This window comes from Hyalella azteca, unplaced genomic scaffold, assembly GCF_000764305.2.
Source record: "Hyalella azteca isolate HAZT.00-mixed unplaced genomic scaffold, Hazt_2.0.2 contig13297, whole genome shotgun sequence".
NCBI classification, from domain to species: domain Eukaryota; kingdom Metazoa; phylum Arthropoda; class Malacostraca; order Amphipoda; family Hyalellidae; genus Hyalella; species Hyalella azteca.
Window position 1 is genome coordinate 315664 of NW_025943225.1, and position 21351 is coordinate 337014.

Consider the following 21351-nt stretch of genomic DNA (forward strand, 5'->3'; position numbering starts at 1 on the left):
TTAGAATTTTCATCCATAACCCATATCGTATCCAGTCACCTAAAATGTTCTTCACCTGCACCACGTATGATGTATGTCACGGCCGACAATACTTCTCTTCAAATAGCAATTTCTCCTTAAATCCTCGAATGTCCTCAATACTTTAGTCGAATCCATAGAACTAATCCTGAGTACCAACACTTGAATGCTCTAATGAAAATGAAAACGCGTCCTCTACTGTTCCTTGTTTCATTTTGTGATAGTTTATTCTCCATGCTGGATCAGATACAATACCTCGAGGAATTAACAAGTGTTCGGAGAAGAATTTTACCGCGAGTCTACAGCGATTAGTGTCAACCCACAGTGTGGTCTTTACTCATTCATGAGTGAGAGTTCATCCTCAGATTAAGAACACTCAAATCAATTAATCCGACCACACACATGCCAGGCAATACATTCCGGTGCTATATAAGAGCTCAGTTATGGCGATATGTCACAGATCTGCAAGAGAATTGACGAGTTAAAGAACGCCATCCAAGAGAATATATAATTAATATTCACCTCTTTAACGGGACATAACATCTCAACTCGAAAAAAATGCACTCTTATCTTATTTTATTCACGATATTAACAGCGGTTTTTAATCTATTTTTTAATCGTGGTAAGTTTGACGCAGCTTTAGTTGTGTTCACATTGCTCACATTTAAAATAGTTCCGAATACGACTTTTTGTTGACACCAAATCAGCTAAAGAATTTTTAAATTTTAAGATAGTTGGTTATTCCCAATTAATATTATGAAATATTCTTTAATTTGAAATTTCAAAATATTGAAATTCAGATCATTTTCTTGACTATCATTAAGTGGAAACTAAGCCTTTTCTTTAAAAATACTAATATAATTCTTCTTACTAATAATTTTTTTAGCCACTGCCACTACTCCAACTGCCGGGAAAAAGCTTCTGCATGGGTGAGCTCATAGCTATACTTCGAAATTTTTATCTAAAACAACACGAAATATACTAAAAATTACGCATTTACGTTTTGTTTTATCAAATTAAATCTATATTTTTTAATGTCTAAATGCTTGAACTCATGTTCCTTTTTTGTGACTATGTATTATAAATAGAACAAAAACTGCATTAATTTCGTGAACCTTTCCCGTTAAACAATTTTGACGACAGAATATTTTTTTCTTTTACTTGAACTTTGTTCATAAGGTAACGCTAATAATCTTTCTGCGTAATGAATTAAAGCTCAAAATTTCACCCCAATTTTTTTCACTGTAGGACGCAGACACCAGCCTCCGCGATCATCAATCCTCAATTTCCGATGTCTCCATTTTTTGCCGAGGCTCTGAATGGAAGCAGACTAGTCGAGGGCATTTCCAATCCATTCCTCAGCCATCAAGGGATGCCCACATCAATATTCCACTCAAGAACGGCAGATAAAATCTCAAGGGTTTCGTCGGATTTGGGGGACTTTGGTATTTCCGATTCCGCGATCCAGGCTGCGCGTCAGAACTTCAGCGAGGATTTGTGGGCAAATGTCCCGGTGGCAAACGTCAATGGTTTCGTGATGCCGATTGTGCCGCCTATCGTACCGCCTATTGCTCTAAAAATAAGTTCCTCCATTCAATCTCAAACACGAAGCCTCTCCAGCGATGCAGGTGCGTATTTCCGTGTTAAAGTTATATAATAGGTAATGTATTATGATGGACACGCGACGAGTAACTCATTTGTGGAATTTTTATAGTTTCACCTGCTTTATTAACGTAAATTTCGTTCAAGCCGCGTGAAGACGTTCACTAAACAGTCGTTTAAAAATGAATTCCCAAAAAATGTCGCTGAACGACGTAATTTTTAGATGATGTTCCTACGATCAATTAACAATAATATCAATTTAACATCGTTTTGAAATGACTACCTGTTCAATCTTCAATACAGATAATTTTTATTTTCACAACCGGATTATTCACCCCAGAATCGCTGCCGGTCATGTGCGGTGAATACAACTTGGTGCCTGAGTCGTCACTGCGGCTTGCTTCACCGTACTTCCCTGCCAACTACCCTGACAACTTCTCGTGTCGCTGGTCCATCACGGTACGTCTCGCTCGTTTTTATTGATACAATTATTTATTGCTGCTACTTAACTCGTAAGCGTAAAATACATTGATCTAACAAATGTGGAAATGACGATACTATATTTCCTTTTTTCAGTGCGGTGTCCGGGTGGTTGAGAATAGCAATATTGAAGAAGCAGTGAGTTGCGGGCTCGAAATTCCAGCTAGCTGTAACAATTCTGGGAGGTATATTTAGAATTAGCGGCAGACCAGATTTAGCCTTTTCGACGCTAACACCATTTATTTATAATATATTTTGTATTTCTAATACATGTAGGCGGTGGCAGGGGAGAAGGTTGGGGTGAGGTGCCACCAGTTCAGCCTCGGCCGGGGTGACTACCTCGCTTTGGGGGTGGAAGGCGACCCTGCTTCCCTCAACAGGTTCTCATAAACAAAGTCGATTTGTCATTGATGAACCCTAATTTTATTAACTTGTGTGTAAAAGAATACACATGAAGTTTACGCACTTGAATTGCCCTACTTATTTCCCCTTTTTACGAAGTTAATTTCTCGCTTCTTGCACAATTAAAGTATTAATTTTATTACAATTCATGTAATGGCTAATTTTTCGCATCATATAACATTTAACACTAACAATCCAGTCAATAGTTTCGATCCCAACAATTTAGCCTAATTTAGTGACTTGATATGCTCATTGTTCAAATAATATCTTTACCCCAACTACTTTTTAAAGCTTATATTACCTTGGCCAGGTACACTGCCACCAACAACCTGACGCTCAATATCCTGCCGTCCAACGAAGTCTTCGTATCGTTCTTCAGCGACGGCGACACGCCAAGTCAAGGCTTTTCTTGCACCGTATCCTCCATTGGTACGATGACATCTTTAGCGCTATATATTTCATGCACTTGCGACTCAGGCAAACTCAAGACTTTCTTGCACCTTAGACTCAATTAGTACGATGACATCATTATCACCATACTTTACTTTACATCATTATCACCATACTTGTGACTCGGGCAACGACAAGGCCTTCTTGCACCGTAAACTCCATTGGTTATGATTATATCATTATTACTAAACTCCATGCATCACTTGTGACTGAGGCAATAACGTGGCTTTTCTTGCACCATAGACCCAATTAGTATACGGTGACATTATTATCACCATACTCCATGCATCACTTGTGACTCAGGCAACGATGAGGCTTTCTTGCACCATATTGGTACGATGACACAATTATCACTATATTTCATACATCACTTGTGACTCAGCTTTATCGTGATTAGTCTAATGACACGGTCAGAACACAGTGACTATTATGCATTTGTCAACGAAAATTAAACAATTACACGAAACAGACGATTGTTTATACTTAAATACTTAAAAAATACTTTAAAATTATACTTAAATACAAAATACCTAAGAATACATCAAAATTTACTGAGAGGTTTACGATATTGAGTGAACATAGAGCTCGTATAATCGATCTTGAATTATTATGCTGGAAATAATACATCTTAGGAAATGAATGACCAGATGAAGTCATGAAGCATGAATCCGATGAATCCGAATTCAAATTTTTTTCTGTCAGTGACCTCATGGAATTTAATATACATTAGCATGGTTAACGAATGGTATCATTTGTTTTCAAAGCCTAAGTAATTTCGATTGTGTCATTTTAATAACGTGCGAAATTTACAACAATTAGTATGTATACAATTTCAGCGATGCTGATGCTGGTAGCCCTTGTCTCGGGCATCTAATAAACAAGCTTGGACTTTGGTTATAAGCGTTGGGTCTACGCACGGGTGGCTACCCCGATTTGAATCGACAACAAAAAAAATCATGAATCTAAGCTTGTACATTGTACATAACCTTGATTATACATCAACCACCATAATATCCATATCCTCAACTACAGTTATATTGATTGCCGCAATACAGGAGTAGAGGAAGTGACAGGAACACTGAGCTTGCAAAGCCCCACCCAGTCAGTGACAGCAACCAACACTTCCGTGACTGCGACGCTGTCACACCCGGAGTGTGGGCTTGTCAACAGGGTGGCTGGGTCCACATCTGATAAAATAACTGGACGAGTTGCGGATCAAACATCAAGATGGAAACTCGTCCAGGAAATAAATGCGGGAAAAACATTTGAAAGAATAGTCAACGGGCAAGAAACTGAGGCACATGAGTATCCGTGGCAAGTGAGTAATTGCAAAGCAGTCATTCTGGTTACAATTCGTAACTCGGAGAAAGCTTGTAATTAAAATATTTTGAATTAAAACTGAGTCAATGCCATATGGTCTGCGAGTGAAGATAAAAGTTTGAAAAAGGCGAAAACTAATAAAAATTGAACGCGAGCAATACGGCACGTAATTAAATTACAAATTTTAATGATATTTTCTATATAAAACAATACTAAAATTTTTTTGCAAAAGGAAACTTGAGGCTCTACAACGTATCCTGGATGCGCAGGTGTACCTCAGAATCGTCTGGCAAACTGGGGCCGTGAGTGGGTGTGGCGGTAGCGTTATTTCTGAGCGCTGGGTGCTCACTGCTGCTCACTGCGTCATGAAGAAGTGAGTGGGTGTGGCGGTAAGGTGTGGCGGTAGCGTTATTTCTGAGCGCTGGGTGCTCACTGCTGCTCACTGCGTCATGAAGAAGTGAGAGTTGCTTATTGTTAAGCTTTGGTAGCTCAAAAAATACTCTGCTGGTGGAGTTTTCGATGGAAATTGAAAGTTTTAGATTGTTGCTTCAATGGTAAACATGAGTCCAACTGAAAGTATTATTCAACAGAACTTTCTACAGATAATTAGTCCTGAACATCATTGCGAATAATCTTGCATTTATTATTATGACACAAAATTCGGACAGTATCAAATGGTTCCCGAGTTGACTAGCTCATTCTAACAGAGGGAGAGTAATTACTTAACAGTACAACTTTTAAAATATCACCAGCCCAGAGAATTGAAGTAATTTTTAAACAAATTTTATATACATCGCCAACTGACAGACATTAATTGATTACTAGTAAAACTTCTAATGTGTCATCACCAGGGGAAAATTAATTACTTATTAATTAAAATTAATTACATTAGTAATTATTAATTTATTAATTATTATTAATTAATTCCGGTTAAACTTCTAATACATCACCAGCGGAGATACGAGCATCCCTCGGGTAGTTGTCTACGCGGGTGTGTACAACCTGGCCAACACACTGGACGCTAGCCGGGTGGTCATGGAGGCGTCGAACGTCATCATTTACCCCACACTGTCTTTCAGTTATGACCTGGCGCTCATACAGTGAGTTATATTTCAGTTATGACCTGGCGCTCATACAGTGAGTTATCTTTCAGTTATGACCTGGCGCTAATACAGTGAGATCTTTCGCAGTTAATCTTGAATCACTGAAAAATTATTTTTTATAACTCAATCATTTTTTTACAATCATTTTATGATAAATATGATCTGGCGCTCATACAGTGAGTAAGATCTCTTGCAGTTACTCTTGGACTCTCTAAGAATTTTTTTTTATAACTCAATAATTTTTTACGATCATTTTATGATAAATAAACTGAATTTGCGGTCTGGGTTACAATTTGTTATCGTTAAGAAAATTTACTATACAGCAACAAGTTTGTTGGTATCTGGGCTATAAAAATCATTTCTAAGAAAGCGTTAGCATGACTTAGGGTTGATATAAGTCACTTATGTAAGTCTACCTCATTGTCTACAAGTTTTATTATTGAAAACACGAGAGCAATCTTTCTGTATATGAAAAAGTCTCGTAATTTCAAAACATGCTTCACAATTGACGACAATCAACGAAAATTATTTTTACTTTCCGAATTACATTTGTTTCTAATTTTTTTCAGTAAATAAACAATAATAAATAAATATCAAATAGACCTATAATTTTGTAGTTTTCATCGTAGTTTGCGTTTCAGACTGCCACGGCCACTTACCTTCACGACAAACTTGCGGCCAATTTGCCTGCCTCGAGCTGAGATGCAGAACTGGAACATGACAAGACAGCCTCTCGTTGTCGTTGGCTGGGGTCTCACTGAAACAGGCGAGAAACTATTAGCAATGCTACTATTAATTCAATTATTTTAATATTTAATAAATTAATTTAATTAATATGAATAACCTAAAAATTTCCTACACAAATTAGAACATTTTCTAATGAATTAAACCCAAGATAAGTGTTACCAAATATTTGTATTTCTCTATCGAAGTCGATTTTTCACCATCGTATAAACTCTCTCACAAATGACAGACTAGCAATGAATAAAATAATTTTATTCGTTGCTTATTCATAATTAAATTCATAATTTAATATAATCGTTCTTAGCTCTTTCAATTTTTGTTATGAACTACAGGCGTCCAACCGACAACTCCGCGCGAGTTGATGCAGGAAGGAATGGACTGGCAGAGCTGCCAGCGCGTGTACGGACAGTACGTCACCGAGCATCACTTCTGCACCACTACTAATTATGGCGGCCACATCTGCCTTGTGGGTATAATTGATGATGCAAATGCATTTAGAGTAAATAAATAATGTGAGTGACAGTCACATACTATTTATTTATTTTTTATATGTATAATTAATGACGATGAATGAGTCTGGCTGGCGGTAGCATATGGCCGGGTGCCGCCGGTATAGCGACGAAACGTGCGTATTACTTAATGCTCTACTTCAATATTCAATTCAGTGTTTAAAGTATAAAGACAATAACAAAATAATATCCGAAAAACTTTCCCAGTCACATAGGACTAAGGAAGCGGAATACACTCAACAGTGTCGAACTGACCGGCTGTTGATGCTTTCGCTACATTTCTAACTTGTGCTTATAAATTTCCTGGAAATTCAATATAGCGTTAAGACTTCGACGAAACTTATCTAAATGACACTCAACAAAAATTGCATGCGACATTTTGCATGTTAATTATTACAATGAATTTTTTTCTAATTTATCAAATTAAGATTGTGTAGTTTACATCCTTAGCGAATTCTATGTACGCAAAAGTGAAATATGTTATCGTAAATTGAAAGTTTTCTACACACTTTACATAGTTATGTTTCAAGGGTGACTCCGGAGGTCCCACGATGCTGTTGGAAAATGGGCGGTTTTTCTTGCGTGGAGTGATCAGTTTCGTGGCCACCAAGGAGTGCAATCTGAATTTCCCGGACGGACATACTTCAGTCACGCATTTTCTGTCTTGGATCTTGGAAGTTACAGGAATTTCTTATTAGCCGTGTTTCCTTAGTGTTTCGCTAGGATGTTGTTAGGAGACTCATTTAGCTGACCGTCATGGGCAGACTCGGGGAAATTTACTGCTAATTTTAAAGTACGATCTTTTATATTCATAAATTTCCGTTATAGATACGCGATTAAAATTAAGAGATATCTGCCAGAGAAATCGATCGTTTATGGTTTCATCACTATCAGCGCACTTAACTTCATTGATATTTCTGTACATTATAATGGTTAAATGAACTAATAAGCTTGCCATAACTATAACCTTCACGTCACTCACAAGAATCAGATAAGAAATTTTATGCTCATTTATGCTGCATTCCGACCTCGTATCAAATTACAATTTTAGTTTTTTGACGAGCCACATAAAATCTGCTCCATAGACGGCAAGTGCAAAGAGAGATTTATTTATATATTTATTAGTTACTTTTAAGACGTGTGTTGGTTAATGCCTTTAATTCTTATTTTTTACTGAATCTGGAATTGTTTATACATCCTGTATGAGACGCAACTTCCTGCATGATATTCAACTGCCTGTAAGATATACTATTACTTGTTGGAGAGTCAACTTACTTGCATGAAACTCGACTACTTGCAAGAGACTCGAGCACCTGCGAGAGACCTCGCTGCTTTACAATTCAAGTACTTTCAAAGTTGAAAGTACTTTCAAAGGACTCTACATTCAAGTACTTTCAGAAGGCCCTACAATTTCTGAGATACTTGGCTCCTTGCAAGAGAGTCTAGTAACTCAAAGATGACTGATCTGTCAAGAACTCGGCGTAGCTCCGGTATAAATAAATGCTGGGAGGAGCCGTTCGCTCAATGCTTATGAGGTGTTAAAATTCGTGCCCATGCACTACTAAAAGGAGACATAAGGAAGGCATCGTATTACACTTCAACCAGCAAACAAGATGCTTGACGCGAATTAGTCTCAACTGAACTGAAGCCGTTGTGTGATTATCTTTAGGTTACATCTACACTTATACCCTAGTAGTTTAAATTAATTTAAGAGTTTCATTCAAATTATTTCGAATCTCCAATTCCGTGCGAAATAATAACCTTGAGCCATAATTTCAGTCTGTTGCTCTATCGTTCTTTGAAAATTCATTTACTTAAAAACCGTACAAATATTCTTCTTTTCCAGAAGAACCTTCCTTCGTAGATTAATGTAATGCTTTATTTGTTTCAAAACTCATTATATAAATTCAAATTCTTTCCAAATATTCATGTATTGGACTGTTTGGAGAAGGATTTATAAACTTTTTGCATCAATAAACTGTTCCTGCCATGAACGCATTTCACTATCCAAACAGAATTTCCGGTGAACCTCTCCTCGTTATGGTTGTTATAACTTATAATCCAATTCACTATAGCCATTCAGCAAGAACTTTCGAGTTGAATTTAAAAGTTATCAAACTAATTCTATTCAAGAAACGGCTGACCTGACACGCGTGAAATTATAACAGACTTTTTGACGTTTTAAAAAAAAAATAAATTTCTAGGTTTAGTAGCATTTTCGCGTTGTGTTTGAAAAGTTGTCAATGTTTTCAATTCTTTCCTTTCTGAAATTCTTATATTTCATCTATATAAATTGTCGTCGGAATTTGAGCAGAGGTAAATATGGAAAAACGCCTTATGAAGTTCAAATTATTTGTCTACTCCTGTATTAAAAATTTACGCGGCATCACGAGAATAACTTTGGATAAGTTTACGAAAAAATTCACTGCAGCTAAAAAAAAATCATATGACCGAAAAACTGCATCCACGTAATCGAATGAGTAACACAGTTGTGAAAAAAACTAAAAAATTTACACTGAATTGCAAAGACACACAATTTAGTTATTTCCATGGCGACTCAAAAGAAAAAGTTTTTTCCAATATTCGTGCTAATGGCTGCCACGAAGTCAGTTCGATTTCCGCAGCATCACCATCTGGTCTTTCAATGCAGAGCGTTCACGATTCGAACCTTTTATCGTGAATGCCTTCACTAAGTGGCTACATTTTGTATTTAGGAGCAACAATTGTAAGTAAGTCGGCCGAGCTCCTGTATATTTAGGGATATGTAGCTTTATTACGCGTTACTTTGTGTTGCGTGTTTACGAAGTCAAAGGTATCTGCTGTTGTGTCTGTCGTCAGCCTCGTCACCTGATGCTCCGTGAATGTTATTTCGTAGGAGTATAATAAATCGTTAGCATTAGTGACTAAGATTGCTTCAGACTGGTATGTGGGAAGATGATGTTAGGCAGTTTAGGCTTTCAATGTTTTTCATGTAAAATTAACCATACAACTCTTCGAGATGGGAATTTCTGGGAATGGGGAAGATCGAGCCGAAAATGAGCTAACTCTTGTAAATGTGCATAGTGTTCAAAACACCTCTTTCAATTCCAGAGTCACATTTCAATTCCAGAGTCATTTACGTAAAGAATTCAGTTTCCCATTGAATACGTGATCAATAATTTGCTAAACTTTGAATATCAAATCGAGAATTTCGCAACAGCCAAATTCTTGGATAAAGAATTTCGTTTTAAGTCGTAAGATAAACTCCGGAAAATGGGGGTATTATCACTTCTTTCAATAATTAGCGTTCTAATTTTCTGCGTCCCTCGAGCAATCACCCTTGATGAAGCTGATCCAAAAGAGCTTAAACTTGATGAAATATCAGACGATGCTGCCAACGAGGTAACTGGCCGACATTCCCCGTCCTTCCGAAATTTTGATTCTGACCCTTTCAAGGGGATACCTTACGACGGAACTCGTTCTTCTAGCGGTGGCGGCTCACCAGCTAATCCGAAATACACGCCGGGATATGTCCCAGCCCGGCCACGACCTGCTCAGTATTTTATACCCGCACCTGATTACATGGATGATAACAGTGTAGGTCCAAGGCCTAATATAAGAGGGTTAGGCTCTAATGTGCGCTTTAATTCAGACCCAAGTGAATCATATGACTACCGGGACTATCCAACTGGCGGCCAGGTCTTGTCTGATTACCCTTCGCAGAACTACGTTCACGCAGGAGGCCCTCGAAACTACGATCCATACTACGACGCAAGTTCTGGTCAAAGAGTCCATCAGTCGCAGCCTCTTCCTCATCGCTCTGTGCCGGCCAACTACAATCCAACTGGTACACCAGACAATCCTTATCAGTTTTCCTCCCACGGCTACGCTGGTCTCCGAAGCTACGTTCCCACAAATATTCATTCCAATAGACCTGTCTACGGTGTACGTCCTCGAAGCAATACCGGCGGTAATGACAGCGATACTTTTGCCACCGACGACGATACTGAATCATCAACTCTCGAATCCCAAGCGGACTCGTTTTTGTCGTTCGTCGACATCCTTGATCACGCCTTGGAATCCTCGCCCCTCACTCATTTCAGTCACGAAGGCAGGAACGCAAGAAATAAGACTGCTGAATCCGACGGATCTCATGAGCCTGACTCCGAAGAAGCTCAAAGTTCTTTGGACGATCCCGCGCACAGGTTAGAAAGGGCGACAGACGAAGATGCTTTGATGCTTTTCAATCCTCATATCTACATGCTCGACGGGGAAAAATTGAACACCCACAACGTAACTGTAAAATCAATGATTCTTAAGTATCTGGAGACGGCAGACTCGGCGGAACCCGTGATTATGAACGACTTGGAGGCAGGGATGGTGATGACTACTGATGGTGAAGCATTCACAATCATTAACTACGTCCCGGACCCGTCCCTGCGCACTAACGACTTCGAGAGGTGTATAGGTTAGTGGCTTGGCTCGCTCTTTATTATCCACAAACTTCGATACTACGGTTAAATGTACTTTTCTGGTAATATAGCCGCCCTTGTATCTGTAAAGTTTGTGGTTACGCTTGTCAAGGCACCCAATCAAATTTATCCTTTGCAATAGCGTTTTTACTGTAATTCGATCTTTAAGCCGGAAATATGACCTCAGAATACTTAGCCGAGGATTTTAATGGACGCCAAAAATGCTCCCTAATGGGAACTGATTTTTTGACAATATATGAACTAATACATTCTTATAACTTGCCCAAAATCTCTGATTATTGCCCAGCAGACATGGACGATGCTCCAGTGGTTGTGGTGCCGTGCGGCTCGGCATATCTGTATCCAGGATACCGGTACAAGTTTTACTACAACTGGTCCAAATGCCGGTGGCGCTTGAGAGTAAGTCGGCCTAATACGAGAATTACAGAATATTAATTTATGTGCCGACACTAGGATAAAATTAGGAGTTATAGACCAATTCGTCCTTATCCAGATTCTAATAAATATCATAAGCCTAATTACCCATAACAGTAACAGTTTAGAATGATTTTCGCAAATAATTTTTTCTCAGTCTGCAGTCGCTTCGATCACGCTGAATTTCGGGTCCGGAGCCGACGAAGAAAGAACGATAATTCACGCTATGGAGCAATCTATCCCCTACCGGTAATAGGTTTGATTTTAACTCCTAAATAGGCTTAGAAGTAAGAAGTGTCAATTCAGCTCAGTAAACTTTGTGCCTCCTGTTCCCCTCGGTTCCAAAAACTCAAATACTGCAAATTCGTGCAGAAATATGCTGTTTATACTGCTCATTTTTCGGGCATCTAGACTGTTTGAAAAATTAATTTTCTATTCTACTGGTTTAGACTGTAATGTTGTATATTAATAATTCACGAAATAAACACGCCCACACACGTTCTAATGCAAACGTCTAACGATTATTTTCGTTTCTAAACGGGTAACCAGTTTCGATTATAACCAAATTATAAATTTATTGAATTTTGCATATTGAACTCGTTTATATTGAACTTTTGAATATCCGTATACCTAAGACTGAAATGCAATAATTGATATAAATGACCTCCCGATCCAGTGCGAGTAAGGATGAAATTCTGGAAGTCTCGCACAAGGAAATCTCCCTTCTGCTGGCCGATGCTGATCCTGATCCAGCGAACCTGGATATTGAAGCCTGCATTCCAGGTGAGACTTGATGACAGGTGACATGAGACATCCCAGGTGAGACTTGATAACAGGTGAGACATGAGACATCCCAGGTGAGACTTGACAACAGGTGAGACATGAGACATCCCAGGTGAGACATGAGACATCCCAGGTGAGACTTGATAACTTTGCTGAAGGACAAGTCTTTGATTGGTAGCTAGATAATGTAATGCATCACAGCAGCCCACTGCACCACCCTCCCACAACTGCAGTCCACTGCACAACCCACTCCCTCCACTGCACCACCCACTCCCTCCACTGCACCACCCACTCCCTCCACTGCACCACCCACTCCCTCCACTGCAGTCCATTGCACCACCCTCCCATCACTGAATCACCCTCACTTCATCACTGCATCACCCTCACTTCATCACTGCATCACCCTCACTTCATCACTGCATCACCCTCACTTCATCACTGCATCACCCCCCGCCCATCACTGCAGGAAATCACAGCGTCGCGGCAGTGTACGGGTCACTGGGTCCATGCTGTGTTCACCGCAACGCCACATGCGGCCTGAAGAACAACACGCTCATCCCAGGACTACCCTTCAACAGTTCCGAACCTGTCAAGTCCGGCACTTACCCCTGGCAGGTCAGTAATGTCAATTATGTTTCTTCTGTTCATACATCATGAAACATTTTTATAATCTCTCTTTTTAATAACGGAAACTCTCGTAACCAGTTCGTCGCATTCTAATATTGTTACAAAAAATTCAAACGCAGCAAAGTTGAGCCGTTTGGTTGCAGTTTTGTATTCTGTGAGCGAATAAAGTAAACGCTAACTCTGGTAATAAGTACAAGAACATTCGCGAGAGTTATAAAATCCTAATTGTGTTATGAAATCATGGAAGTGCTTATGTTACAATTACAAAATTGAAGAATAGTGCTTGACAAACCTCCACGAACGAACAATGAGATTGCAGACTTGCCCTTCCCCGGATAGACCAATATCCGTTCTGATAAGTCATATTATTTCTTCAAGATTCGCGTAATACAGTTCAAAACTCGCTTGGTGTTCTTGGGAGAACGTTACTAGATATTACGGATACTCTGTTATCTTTTTTCATGCAGTAAATGGTCGATTATTTTATTGGGCAATTGCGCAAAACAAAAATTAATTACAGGTTACAATAACCAATTAAGTATGTCCTAAAATTTTACGATTTCCCTACCATTTTTCATGCTTGCCAATTAATTATAGATGAACTTTCTAATTTCCTGCTTTCTGCCGTCGTACGATCAAACTTCGCGGCTCAATTCCTCAATCTCGTGCTTTTGATAATTTTTTTCATAAATCCGAGATTTATGCCGAGACCGCGTAATTGATGATTGAAATTTTGCGTATTAAGATTTGCTGATTAGAATTTGCTCATTGAAATTTGTTCAATGAAATTTGCCGATTGAGATTTGCTGACTGAGATTTGCTGAGTGAGATTTGCTGACTGGGATTTGCTGACTGAGATTTGCTGACTGAGATTTGCTGACTGAGATTTGCTGACTGAGATTTGCTGACTGAGATTTGCTGACTGAGATTTGCTGACTGAGATTTGCTGACTGAGATTTGCTGACTGAGATTTGCTGACTGAGATTTGCTGACTGAGATTTGCTGACTGAGATTTGCTGACTGAGATTTGCTGACTGAGATTTGCTGACTGAGATTTGCTGACTGAGATTTGCTGACTGAGATTTGCTGACTGAGATTTGCTGACTGAGATTTGCTGACTGAGATTTGCTGACTGAGATTTGCTGACTGAGATTTGCTGACTGAGATTTGCTGACTGAGATTTGCTGACTGAGATTTGCTGACTGAGATTTGCTGACTGANGCCCCCCATCGTATCTCGTGCCCCCCATCGTATCTCGTGCCCCCCAGGCGCTGCTACTCGTCAAGCCTGAGCTCAGTAACGCCCTGCGAGCCCCCGACGCCTGCGCCGGAGCCCTCGTCGCCCCCCGCTGGGTCCTCACCACAGCGTCCTGCTTCTTCCCGAGCTGGTGGGTTGCCTCCAGGGCCTATACTTTCAAAAAAAGTTAAGAGATCGTAAGTTCATCAGCCAATCTTTGACGGCCTTTCAAGCAAAATCCGCCAATCATAGACAAGAAAATAGAGCGTATGAACTTACGTTCACTTAGCGAGTTTTGAGAGTATGGCCCCTGAAGCTTACGTGTTGTTTGTATTATAGAGCAACTAGAACTATAGCTACTTTGCGTTGATGTATTCTCGCGTACTGCTGATTTTTTAAACTGAAAATTTAGTTCAGAAATGTTTAGGTTACAATTTCATAGCTGTAATTTGGTATAAAGATGCAGGTTTCATTGCTCGCAAAAATGCCTTGTCAAAAAAATGCATTCAGTCTCTGCCGAATCGTCTTCTACAACGCATGTAGCCACGTAGACAAACATCACGCATGCACGCTAGTTAGCCTCTAACATCACCTGCATACACGAATGTCAACGCTAGTTATGCCCTAAGCATAATTAATAGAGTTGCCCGCTAGTTATGTTTCAAATTTCACAGGCACGTTGCAGGCAAGACCTCGAAGGAGCGAAGGATGCCCGTTGTAGCTGTCCACTTCGGAGTCTCCCACCTCTACCACACTGCGACCAGCAAGCGGTTCTTCGCTGAGGAAATATTCCTATATCCTGCACTGTCCTGGACGCATGATATAGCGCTTGTCAGGTGAGCGCTGTCCTGGACGCATGATATAGTGCTTGTCAGGTGAGCGCTGTCCTGGACGCATGTTATAGCGCTTGTCAAGTGAGCGCTGTCCTGGACGCATGATATAGCACTTGTCAAGTGAGCGCTGTCTTGGACATGAAAAATTATCCGTCGCAATCATGGTGCAAAAATGCCGTGATACTTAGGGTATTGAATTTTTCATGCCAATGTTATAATAGGAATCATATCAATAGTTTTTTCTATTCTCGTTCATATTTATCATATATATAGCTCAAATTTTTTTCACTGAATTTTTCTAAGGTTATCTGAATCCCCTGGACTGGACCCCGTATGCCTGCCCCTCTTCAAGGAACCAAATCTTAATGAAGATTTCATGGACGTCAACGGACTGGTGGTCGGGTGGACATTGAGCAGTAAGTTAGGGATCACTTCCGACCCCCATCACTGACGGGTAAGGGTTAAAAGTAACCCCCTTTCATTGGTAGGAAGATCACATTAAACTTTTTCGGTAGGGGGAGGTTCACAATAGCCTCAAGTGGGGAATGAGATTTCGCAATACCCCATCGGGATCCGTTAGGGCAGCTCCCTATAACCCATCAACCTTTGCAACTCCGCAACAGTTATAAGTCGCTGCCCGTTCATCATAAGGTTAACAGTCATAGCAAGATGTCCCAACTGTCACGTGCTATTCTTACGGTGTTTATCACCCGTGAATATAAGTGGTAGCTTTACTAGCCACAGGGGGAGTTTTCTTTTACCCTCTGAACAGATGTTAATCCCTCTTTACCACGGTTCATCTAAATGGCTCAATGTCTACACTGGCGGTCAGTGTTCAGCATTACCGATGGTCCCCATTAACAACACGTTGGTCTTACCGTTCCAATTAACGACTATTCAGACTCTTCCCACTAACGGCGCGTTATTCAGACGCTTAATTCCCACTAACGGCGCGTTCTTCAGACTCCCCACTAGCAGCACGCTAGTAGTTTATTCAGTCTCAACTACATTATCTTTTAGACTAGGAATATCAGCAGTTTTTACGGTTACTTACTATGCATGTTATACAGATTAAAAGGATGCCCCTGATTTTCTTGTAACAGAGCTAATTCCCGAATTCTTTGAAATTATACTTCATGATAGTTAAATGCGTTAAATTATTGCAGACGACACTAAGCTTCCCCAACAAATGTGGGCCATTGAAGAAGCCCTCGTTAGTGGCGACAATTGTGCAATCCAGCGAGAAGAACACCTACCTCCTCACACCCTCTGCACCATTGTCAACCCTCTGAAGAAATGCATGGTAGGTCCTGTATTGTAATTCTATTATAACCATACCCAATATCTCCTGTATTGGTGTGGTTACTCGTAAGCATCTCAATGGGGATTAAGTATGTACTGGTAAGCATGCACTCACTACAATCAGGTTATATCGCACATACTAATACGATCAGGTATAGGCGTTTGATCATTAAAACACGCATGACGACCGATATTTAGGTTGTCTGCAAGCAAATTCTACGGTTATAGTGTTTCCTAGAGCCAACATTGTATGATTCATTAGAGTACTGTGGGCATGTTTTTATTCATCGTCTAGGACTAAACCTTAGAGTTGTAACGAACCGTATTCCGTATTACTTCTCTATTTTGTCCTCGTCTTGCCCAGAGTGCCAGCTTACTGTACGACGCACGAGGGAAGAACTTGGTACTCAGAGGGCTTATCGCGAAGCACGAAGTGTGCGATCCGAGCGGCCTAAGCGTGTTCACTTCAGTTGCCCATTTCATACCCTGGATTAACAGCATCATCTCGGCCTGAAAACTACACCTACTATCAACAACATCGCTTTCTGAGTGTTTTTCGGGGAAAATACAGTCAGGCTGCCGTCAAAAGTGGTATTTTTAAAATTGATTTGTAGAGCGCGAGAAAAACTCGTCAAGTTAATAAGAAAATTTGAAAAAAAAGATAGTAAATAAAAAAAATAGTAAATTTAAAATAGTAAAAGAGAAAGATAGTAAATTTAAATTTGATTAATAGAGATTGAGAACTATTTTGTAGAATTCATAAGCGACGTGATAACGTAGATTCTAATCAATCGAAATAATCGATCAGATTTTCGCAATAAAAGTTGTAAGGTTTCATGGAGATTCCAATGTTATTTTAGCCCCGAAATTTATTCTCCTACGTTCACTTAAATTAATGCTATCATTTTGCGTTTCTTGAGATTATCTGTATTGTTGTAATGGAAACCAATCTTCTGTTTCCTCAAATCTAATAAAATACGTATTATAATTTCATCCTAACTGTATTATTTCCACTACCTTTGATATGCCGATGCAGGCAGGACAACTTACCGTCTTGTGTTGTCCTCAATGACCTACAGAAGGCCTGCTTGCAACGCTGCTGATCTAAAATTTTCGATGCTAACGAGTTTCGTAGCTAAGAAAGTCTTCTAAAGTATCCTGACCGAACCTTGGCCTATATGTTTATAGCACTTGAATGAGTTGTATACCAGTTTACAGCGACGAGAATTTCATTGGTAAGATATTGCGCTCTCTTAGACCCTCTAGCGTTATATTCAAGACCCTTGCTGAGGAAAGTCCAATCAAGGTGAACCTCTTTCAGCTAGTCGGGGACTCCCCTTCAAAGAGCTCGGTATTGTAATACTCTTTTGCACTTATTTCCTAAATTATCTAGACGTCTATGCGTATATATAGCTCAGCATTTTCCATTTTTTGCATTTGCATTTGCTTTTCACCTTATATTAGTTTAAAAATTAACTTGGTATCACGAATGGAAATAAGCTCTTGAGTGAGGGATGTAATTCAAATCTTGCATCAAGAGAAGTCTTTCTACACCGAAATTTTTGCTTTCACATTGTGAACGCGATCTTGTCTATCGACTTGGACTCCCGTCGTGCAGCTATTGAGGTACACGAGACTGGTTGGCATGACCATGCCGGCTGACTAGCTTTCTAAATGTCAAAATAATTAAATTCTTTCCCTTTTGCATACTCGTGTTGATTTGTTTTCTCTCAAGTAAGCATCGTTTATCCGTTCAGATATTTCTATGCACTACTCCAGCCATTACTGCTGAGAGCTGCATTCCTTCAATGCATATGCATTGCCTCCTTAGAGGAGACCGAGGGTATTCGCCGGCCGCCCATTCCTCGCCTATGATTATTAACGTTCATTACCGGTGGCCGAGCTTGTCCCTTTGTTGCAGGGGTCGCTCTATGGTAAAATAAATCCAGCTCGTTGGGTCAAGGATCAAGAAGCTCGAGTAAATAAATACACTCGATGCACGCGCCACGTTGATGGACAATGTTGTTACATCCCAATTACTTTTTACCTCAACGAAAGTTTAGTTACACGAAACGAAGTTGAAACTTAAAATGATACAAATTTCCACCTAGATTTTTTGTTCGCGATTACGAACGAAACTGCAGTCCCCCAATGGCGTTTCACTTCCACAATAGTTCGTCGAAAATTCATTTGGCTTCGCAACGTACATCTAGGCGATGAAAGTACGACCTTCCCTGCCGAACTTTCTATCATTTCACTTCATACTAATAAAAAACATTAGCCGGATGGACCTGCTACCGCTTAGCTATTGACTTACCGTAAGTCAACTAATTACATTTTATTGAGCTACATTGTTACGAGCTCTAAGCTTAAAGTTTTGTCTACATAAAGATCATCTGCGTCGTATAAAGACCATGGCTACGATGGTCAGGTTTGTGCCATGTAATGGCTATGACTAAGCATCTCTTCGCCTGCATTCAGCCGCTTTTAGGATCAGCAGTGAGAGCCTAATGGGAACAATGGCCACGTTTTAAAGCAGTGCTCAAGACCAGCAGGTTATATCAGACTATAAGATGTTGCTGCAATACCTGCTTGTCTGAGACTGCATACCTGTCAAGATAACATTTATTGATGATCCTTTAGTTTTCTAATCACATGCAAATAGTCTACCGACGTAAGACGAATGAAATCTTCATTAAACTTCAAGAATTGGTAGAAAATTTTTTTTTTTCAGCGTTTCATGTGGTATATAGGATTATTCGGAGTAGTTTGTGGTTAAATGGTTGGCATCGTAACTACCATAGCAAATAGCTACTCTGGATTCTGGCAAACCAAAGGCTTTAATTCAACATCATCGTACAAGTTACAATTTTCATAATTTATCGTTGTTCAGCGTCATAACCATAACATAACCGTTCATTTCCTAACTGAGAGCGACAGTTCCCGTTACGCCGACATTTCAAAATATCGTCCTCGTCTCTACGTTCACCAAGGAGGTCTCAAGGCACGCGATGCTTGATCAAAAAAAGTTTCATCATATGTAAAGCTTCTTGAATCGATCCCTCCTGTAGTGGCAAGTACACTGCTAAATCTTTCTCGCCTGTCTCATGATTCATGCACTTTTTATTCATATGAATCAGTATATTCAACTTCATAGATGCCTGATTAATGATTCTGGAAACCCCTATTTATTTTCCATTGAGAGTATTTCTCGTGAGTAGTAATCTCATTTTACGTTTCCTTAATGCGTACGTTAACACCCTATTCAGATACAAATACGCCTATTTAAATTCATGTCCTAAATATTTTAACAAATTTACTCATTGAGAACATTTCGTGTCAGTAATTACGTAACAGTAAAAGCTGACGCAGTCTCCAGCCTGACCGCTGCACCTGCAGAGCGCGTGCAGTGCCACCGCTGCAAGACATTGATGACCTTATTTCGATTATAAGTATTATTGATAATCATAAAACGAAGCGAGTTGTGCATATTGTGCCTAAAAAGTTCATAAATTAATGTGAAAGTTTCATATAAATTAACAAATCTAGTAATGAACTATAATATTATAAATTAATGAAGCTTTTATAATAACATTCAACTTGAAATGAAATAAATAAACAGCCAAATGCTGCATGAGTAAAATTCATTGCTCTGCAATGCCGTGAAATTTTAATAAATTTCCAAATAGATAAAAAATACCCGTTGAGTACTTGATAAAATCGTTCCAGAATGCCACTGTTGAGTCCATCCATCAAGTAGCTCACTAAAATAGCGCATGTCCCAGATAAATAAATTTTCAAATAGATAAAAAATTCCAGTTGAGTACTTGATAAGATCGTTCCAGCATGCCACTGTTGAGTCCATCCATCAAGTAGCTCACTAAAATAGCGCTTGTCCCAGTCTCCTGAACTTGCAAAACCCGATCTTTTAATCTAAACTATGCAGCCGCTCGACACAGCGACGCCAACTGTGAACAATCTGCACAAAAAGCACTTAGCAACAAACTGGTCTGGGGATTAAAATATATGCATCTACGCTTTCGCTCGTCGGGGTGACACATAGTGGCCACTGCAGTGCAGTGACGACTGCGCATCACTGCACTGCAGGCGCTGCAGTGCAGACAGTGACTGTACAGTATTGTTACAGTCCCATGACATTCACTGTAGTCAACTCTGTCTTTTATGTTCATAATTAAAGAAGTTCCAGCGCTCCCTGTGCATTCAAGACTATGCAACTGCCAAGAATTGCTGATTAAACTGCAGGCCACGAGGCTAAAAGGAACCAAAAGGGCATAAAAGCCACATAAAAAAGCCAAAAGGGCATTAAAGGTCGCTTGCGTTCAAAGACCCCATACGGGACTGAACAGAAAATGTAAAGGCAGAGCGTATGGCTTAACGATGTGGATAGATCATTAGGCCTGAATGCCACTCGCTTAATTCTCTAATTTTAATAGGTTATGCTCTTTTTTTTTTGGGGCAGTCGGAAACAAAATTTGAGCTTTGTTAAGACGATTTGTGAATCGTGTTATTTCTGTTCGATTTTGTTGTCCAATTTAAAATTTTTTTAAGATGGGCAACAAAATGCTGTCTCGATAACTGAAAATGTGAAATGATATATAAATTTTATATTTTTGTACATATAGTCTTAGTGATATCAATTCTTGGCCGTATTTTTTCATTATGGCACTTGCATTCCTCATAATAATTCCATGCATAAATTATCTTGTGTATTATTTTGAGTTCACCAAATCCCGGCATCCTGCGAATGTCGGAGAAATTACTTTTTTATGCTCTGATATTTGTTCAAACTCTTCACATTATCTTGATTCAGACTTCAGACGTTATTACATCTCCAATCAATATCAAGAGTCGACTCTTTTTCGACAATATCTCTTTAAAAATATTTCCCTTTGAATTTTATTAATGTTCTGATTTCATCCTGCCAGAATTTATTCAGACTGCATGCCAACAGAGAACCTCTGCACCGACAGCGGCAATTCTAATAAGTTTTTTCTTTAATAAGATAAGTTTTTTTAGCGCGTTACTTAAGACCAAT

At 39.4% G+C, this 21351-nt stretch overlaps 2 protein-coding genes across 2 annotated transcripts; both read left to right on the top strand.

Moving 5' to 3' along the window:
- The first annotated feature begins 616 nt into the window (after positions 1-616).
- LOC108668348 (ovochymase) lies at positions 617-7188 on the top strand. Its single transcript, XM_047883587.1, has 13 exons — positions 617-640; positions 905-947; positions 1267-1646; positions 1961-2079; positions 2377-2480; positions 2813-2931; positions 4008-4270; positions 4542-4582; positions 4667-4729; positions 5226-5372; positions 6017-6141; positions 6452-6589; positions 7159-7188. Exons 3-13 carry the CDS (start codon positions 1310-1312, stop codon positions 7161-7163), a joined length of 1461 nt encoding a protein of 486 aa, XP_047739543.1. The 5' UTR covers positions 617-640; positions 905-947; positions 1267-1309; the 3' UTR covers positions 7164-7188.
- A 2064-nt stretch (positions 7189-9252) lies between these two features.
- LOC108668335 lies at positions 9253-16982 on the top strand. The gene is made up of 11 exons (XM_047883582.1): positions 9253-9353; positions 9719-11075; positions 11390-11499; positions 11672-11763; positions 12191-12297; positions 12764-12912; positions 14193-14311; positions 14835-14996; positions 15297-15409; positions 16160-16296; positions 16660-16982. The coding sequence occupies exons 2-11, from the start codon at positions 9881-9883 to the stop codon at positions 16807-16809; spliced, it is 2334 nt and encodes a 777-aa protein (XP_047739538.1). The 5' UTR covers positions 9253-9353; positions 9719-9880; the 3' UTR covers positions 16810-16982.
- Positions 16983-21351: the final 4369 nt, after the last annotated feature.

Excerpts from the sequence above, each read along its gene's own strand:
- LOC108668348 (XM_047883587.1), top strand. The coding sequence starts at position 1,310 with ATGTCTCCATTTTTTGCCGAGGCTCTGAATGGAAGCAGACTAGTCGAG. Across the intron at positions 2,481-2,812 it reads GACCCTGCTTCCCTCAACAG|GTACACTGCCACCAACAACC; the intron begins GTTCTCATAAAC and ends TACCTTGGCCAG. Across the intron at positions 2,932-4,007 it reads TTGCACCGTATCCTCCATTG|GAGTAGAGGAAGTGACAGGA; the intron begins GTACGATGACAT and ends GCCGCAATACAG.
- LOC108668335 (XM_047883582.1), top strand. The coding sequence starts at position 9,881 with ATGGGGGTATTATCACTTCTTTCAATAATTAGCGTTCTAATTTTCTGC. Across the intron at positions 14,997-15,296 it reads CATGATATAGCGCTTGTCAG|GTTATCTGAATCCCCTGGAC; the intron begins GTGAGCGCTGTC and ends AATTTTTCTAAG. Across the intron at positions 15,410-16,159 it reads GGTCGGGTGGACATTGAGCA|ACGACACTAAGCTTCCCCAA; the intron begins GTAAGTTAGGGA and ends AAATTATTGCAG.